The 6,517-nt window shown below is 39.9% G+C and overlaps 1 protein-coding gene across 1 annotated transcript in view; it reads right to left on the reverse strand.

The window, feature by feature from the left end:
• Window positions 1-1,418: 1,418 nt before the first annotated feature.
• The window catches only part of CLUL1 (clusterin-like 1 (retinal)), a 48,585-nt gene continuing 43,486 nt past the window's right edge, over window positions 1,419-6,517 (reverse strand). The window contains 1 exon segment of the mRNA XM_006867296.1: window positions 1,419-1,607. Coding sequence (XP_006867358.1) covers window positions 1,419-1,607 — 189 coding nt within the window.

Below are 6,517 nucleotides of genomic sequence, written 5' to 3' on the forward strand. Positions count from 1 at the left end.
TTTTGAATTATTTTTCAGTTAGATCTATTACCTTTACTTCCTCAGAAATATCCTCTATCTCTCCCTCTTGGTCATTTGTTTGAGCCATTCTCTCTTGTTTCTTTGTGTGAGCTAAAATTGGCTGTTGTCTTTGGGGCATTGTGAGGTTGCCTTATTTGTAAAAACAAATAGTGCAGTTGTTGGACCCGGAGTGGAGAAATCTCTGCGGGCTTCTGCGATTCAAAGAGCTCATGAGATGGTTATGGAAGGGATGTGGCAGCAAAGTTACTGGTCCTAGGCATAGTTCCTATTAGTCTCTGTGTTCAGGGCACTCAATCTGGAAGTAGTTCTTGGGGGCCCTTGGTGGAGCTGTTTCCAGTATCTATTAGGACCACAGGAAAGTTGGGGTAGGGTGACTGGTTAAATGCTGGTCTGGTGACTCTGAGGGTTTTGTACATCTGGAGACTACCTGAATCCAGGTACCAAAATGGCACACCAAAGTGGTACAGAGGGCCCCCGTCTCACTCTGGCATGCCTCCCAACCATGTGGTTCAGCACTCCCAGAGAGCAGGGTCTGCATTGGGGGTAGATGAGGGTGGGAGCTTACCAGACTTTTGGTCACCAGGCGAGCATGGGGGAAAAAAGAAAAAAATGCACCTTTGCCTTTGTCCATGCAAAAGCCAGGCCTTCCTCCACTGCCAAAGCTGCTCACAAGATGGTGGAGCCCTGTCTGGCCAGATGTTCACCAGTCCATCTCCCTCTCCCACCATCCCTGCTTGGCTACTCCTCCCAGCAAGCACTCCAGCCACCTCTTCAGCCTTTCTTCTGAAGTTCAGGGTGACAAAATTTTCATCTGTGTCTCTTTTATTTTGTCTCTTATGTCTTCATTGTAGAGGTTCCTTGATGTCTGCCGAGTCTGCCAGAAGTCCCCCCATTAATTAACTTTATAAATATTTTTTTTGTTTCATAAAATTTTGCTGTAGTAACCATAATATACTTACTCTATTCTTATTTTGACCTTATGATGGCTTTGAATACTTCACTATTTATAAATATTTCTGCAAATATAGATCTTGGCACCAAGGAACTGCTAATCAAATTTAGCTTTTTTCTTTAAGATTGATTCCAGAAGTGGAATCATTGTATCAAGTAGTAATATTTTCTGACTCACAATACTCACAATGAAATAACTTTCTAAAAGAATCAGCTTTTGTTCCCATCAATGATGTATGAGAATTCCCAGTTCATCACACTCCTACCAGGAGTGCATTATTGTTTTTTTAAATTTGAAAAGCAACAGAGCTGCTATTTATTTGAGCTTTCGTGTCTTTGAGTATTAATGTAGCTGAACATATTTTCTAGTTATTTAAAAAGTAGTTTGGGTATTTCCTTTTATGAATCATCGGTTTCTGTGAAGCATTTACAGCCAGACACTCTGCTTACCAAGTTTGAAAACGCTTCTTAAAACGTTGTAGAACTTTTGCCACCATATAGTCAATAAAGTTAAAACCCTCAGCACTTTTTTCAGAAGGAATCTTGAGTGTGAAAATTAGGGAAGACAGAATGCTTAACTCTACCATTATTTCATCTGGTTTGGAATATTTTTCTCCACGAACACTTGGAGCTACCTAGAGCAAAGTGTTATAAAATAGAAGATGACTAAGTTCCACTACATATTCAGGATTAGTTTAATAGCACATTAGTCAGTTGTTAGTAAGTTGTGCTAGGGTAACAAACCTGCTCTGGTATTCCATACAACAGAAATTTACTTCTCACTCCTGCTACGTATCCATTACAAGGTCTCTATGCACCTTGTAATTACAAGGTAGTCAGGTCTGACCTTCTGCCAGTTTGTCATATCGTGGTGGCTTGTATGTTGCTACGGTGCCAGTAGCTAAACCACCAGTACGTCATATGTTAGTGTGATTGCTCATAGTGGACAGGTTTTGGAAGTTTCCAGATGAAAAGACTACGAAGAAATGCTTGATGAATAAAATAAAATACTTCTGAAAATCTGCCAGTGAAAACCTTATAGACCACAACAGTACACTGTTCAACTCACAAAACTTTAGACATGTCACCAGGAGGGCACAATCACTAGAGGAAAACACAATGTTTGGTGAAGTAGAGGGTCTATGAGGGTAAGGGAGATCCTTGAGGTTTTGAATACTAGTATTCTAGCCATAACTATGGGCTCTAATATGCCATTGATAGTGAGAAAGACACAAGACCAAACATTTCACTCCACTGTATGTAGGGTCACCATGAGTTGAAGTCAACTAGACAGCAGTTGTCTCTCTCGCTGTTGTATCTATCCATACCATGCAGACACTCAGGACCCTGGTTGGCAGAGACCCCACCATCTCCTGGCCTGTAGCAATGGAACATATGACTTTCTTTGTGCCCTCCACACAGAATGAGTCACATAAAGACTTTTCACCATTTCATTACTCCTTGCATTTCATCAGCCAGAACTTGTCACAGACACAAACTTAACGAAAGCACGAGGAAGCAGATGGATGGTTTACTACGCACTACTGTCTGCCACAATGTGACATGAACAAGCTTTGTACTGAATTTTCCTAGGACAATGACAGTTTATGGTTGTATGTGTGATTGCAAGAACTGGTCATCTGAAATGCATTTCAGTTATCTTTTATATGAATTCCCAAGTACATGTACTTTGATTTTAATGTTGTTATTAAGTGCCTTCAAGTGGGTTTCGACCCCTAGCGACTCTGTATAGGGTTTCTGAGGAGCGGCTGGTGGGTTTGAACCGCTGATCTTGTGGTTCAAACTGACCTTGAGGTCCAGTGCTTTATCCTTTTGACATGCAACTTAATGTAGTCTTAAGACAACTATTTAATAAATGTTTTCAAATAAATTTCCTTGTAAAAAACAACAAGAAATTCCTTTATATCGATCTATATATATATAAGCCAGGGAGACACTGTCCCAATCAAAGAACTATATACTGAGTAGTTTCTGATCATAAACTGTAACTTCATACTTCCCTAACAAACCCCATAACTCTGTGTGTGTGTGTGTGTGTGTGTGTGTGTAGGTCAAATAAAATACTAGGTCAAATAAAAATGAGTAATTTCTGAATTCTGTTTATGAAGGAATAGTTAACATAACTTTTCCCACTTTCTCTACAAAACATCTGGTTAGTTTAATAAATAATTATAAAATAACCAATCATGTAACCGCAGTCCAAGCAGTATATATATATTTCACCTGCTGGAATTTGGGTTATTTCTTATGTGAGGTTCCTCTTTAGTCCTAGCTGTTTTGTGGCTTTATGCTTCCTTTACATGATGAAATATGAACTGCTTTGAGAAAAGTAACTCACAAGCAGTTTAACAAAGTGGTTAAATTCACTAATTCTGGAGAAGTGCTGCTTGAGAGAATCCCAGCTCTATTCCATACTAGCTGTGTGACGTCAGGCAAGTTCTTTAACCTCTTTTTACTTCATCTGAAAATGAGAAAACAATAATACTTAGCTTGTTGTTTTTAAGAGCTGTCAAGTTGGTTCTGACCCACAGCAACCTTGTAAAGGGTTCCCAAGGAGCGGCTGGTGAGCTTAAACTGCTGACTTTGCGGTTCAAACTGACCTTATGGTCCAGAGCATTAACCCACAGTGCCACATCAGGACTCGCAATACTTAACTTATAGGGTATTAAGTGAGCTGATATATGGGAAATTTTAGGAGCATGGCCTGACACATATAAATGCTCTCTGGTGATAATTGTCCTGGTGTGTGGCACTGTGGGCTAATGCGTCAGACTGCAAGGACGATTTGAACCACAAGGTCAGTGGTTTAGCTCACCAGCCACTCCTCGGAAACCCTATGCAGGGTCGCTATGGGTCAGAACTGACTCTACCGCAATTAACAACAACAATAATTATTACAAAGATACAGACTTGAAAACCTTAATTTTACTTAATATGGGGTTTTTATACAGAAGTCCTGGTATAGTGTTGTGGGTTAATATGCTGGACTTCAAGGTTGGTTTGAACTGCAAGGTTGGTGGCTCAAGTTCACCAGCCGCTCCTTGGAAACCCTATACATACAGAAGTGCACTTTTGCTATCAATATAAAGAAATTCAGATAAATCTGCTAGTGTCACTTAGAGACACTAGAATGTAAGCAAAGTGAAACAGAATAGAAAGTACGGACAAGAAGAAAAACAATTAAGTATTGTCTATAGCTTTCTAAACGGAGCTCTGGTAGCACAGTGGTTACGAATCGGGCTGCAAACCACAAGGTCAGAAGTTCGAAACTACCAGCTGTTCTGCAGGAGAAAGATGAGGTTTTCTGCTTCCGTAAAGATTTACAGCCTCGGAAACCCTGTACAGGGTCGCTATGAGTCAGAACCAACTCCACGGCACATAACCACAACAACAATATAGCTTTCTAAATGTTAAAAGCAATGTTAAGAGGTTTTTAAAAAAATTTATTCTTTAAGATAAGACTTTATCGCAATAAAATATGGTTCTGTACATGGGAGGATGATCAAATACATTGAATTATTTTTATCCTAAGGTATGATCTGGTGGGATAATAGAATCATAAATTTAGTAGGAAGACTTTCAAAATATTTTTAGCTGTAATCTACAGTAACAAATGCATTCCCTTTCATTTATGTGTATATGCGTGCACATACACATACTGGAAATAAAAGTCCCATGGCATCTGTCCATGACTAATTATATGCAATGAGCTTCACTACTATTTTCTCTTCTAGTCTGTCTTATTCTATTTTTATTTTATTCACTTTTTAAATTTGTGACTGTGACTCTTTAAACTGATTTCTCAAACCACACATGGATCACAAATTCACAGTGTGAAAAAGAGTGAAATAGTGGATTATAGAATGTCATTGGTCAGATTCCCTAGAAGCAGACCCTGATACAAGTGACCTACCAAGAGGTGTTTTCAACAGGACCTTAGTCTCGGGAGACACTTTAGTCAACTGGCATAACAGTCCCCTAAGACAATGTTCTACATCCTACTTTGGTAAGTAGCTACTGGGATCTTAAAAGCTTGTAAGCAGTCTTCTAAGGTGCAACTATTGGTCTCTCCTTGTCAGAGGCAAACAGAGTGATGAAAATTGAAGTAGATTGGAAACAATTAATCATAGTCCAAAGGACTAATGGACTACGTGAACACCGGTCTCCAGGATCCTGAAGCCAGAAGAACTAGATGGTGCCTGGCTATCAGTACCAAGTGCTCTGAAAGGGATCACCTTAGAAGGTCCTGGATAGAGTGGGAGAAAATGTGGAACAGAACTGGAAATCATAAACAGGACCAGGCTTATTGGTCAGATAGAGACTGGTAGAATTCCAAGACTATGGCCCTCGGTCACCCTTCAGGTCTGGGAGTAAACTCACCTGCATGGCTCACCTCAGTTTTTCAGGTGAGAAAACTCACCTCAGTTTTCAGTCAAGCAAGAGGTAGGAATTTAAGGGGGGCAATAATACTAGTGAGGTAGGCACACCATAAAACAATCACTTATCCAAGAACAAGGTTCAGAAGTGTGTGGAAAGGAGACAAGACACCCTGGGACGAAGTGGGATAGGTGGTAGTACATTGAGGACCATGCAATCATTGAGATGAAATGAAGTCTATGATTTGTTGACTGCAAAACTGATAATCTTCTCTATAATCCTTCACTCAATTTACAATAAAAAGTTATAAGAAGAGAAATGTTCTCAGATGAAACTTTTAAGGGGATGAAGAAAGCAAGCTAGAAAAGAGGGAGAAGTTTAGCAAACATGCCATTTCAGGTGACCTCTAGCCTCTGCTTGATCTTGTAGGGAGTGGTGGTGGTGGTTATGTGCCGTGGAGTTGGTTCCAACTCATAGCAACCCTGTACAGGGTTTCCAAGGCTGTGAATCTTTACAGGAGCAGAAAGCCTCATTTTTCTTCTGTGGAATGGCTGGTAGTTTTGAACTGCTGACCTTGAGGTTAGCAGCCCAACTTGTAACTACTATGCTACCGGAGCTCCTCCTATACGGAGCGCTAAGTATAAATTATCCCAAGGACAACTCTTAAGAGAAATTTGCAGGGGGAAGCAGTTAGCAGCAGCAATAGCTGAAGTTGGTAAAAGGGATTAACACTATGCATTTCTGTTTATGTTATGCAAAAGGAGCTATTGATTGAATATAGGAGACATGTATTGATGTAATTTAAGATGGTAATATGTTTTTATGTGAAGATTAATACAGTCACCAAAACCTGTTGCTGGCAAGTCAATTCTGACTCACAGTGACTATAAGACAGAGTAGAACAGCCCATAGGATTTCTTAGGCTGGAATCTTTTGGAAGCAGACTACTACTTCTTTTTTTCATGGTGTTTGATATATATATATATATACACACACACATATATATAGTACATATAGTATATATTGTTGTTGTTGTTATGTGCCGTGGAGTCGGAACCGACTCATAGCGACCCTGTACAGGGTTTCCGAGGGTGTAAATCTTTACGGGAGTAGAAAGCCTCATCTTTCTCCCGCGGAGCAGCTGGTA

This window comes from Chrysochloris asiatica, unplaced genomic scaffold, assembly GCF_000296735.1.
Source record: "Chrysochloris asiatica unplaced genomic scaffold, ChrAsi1.0 scaffold00103, whole genome shotgun sequence".
Classification (NCBI taxonomy): domain Eukaryota; kingdom Metazoa; phylum Chordata; class Mammalia; order Afrosoricida; family Chrysochloridae; genus Chrysochloris; species Chrysochloris asiatica.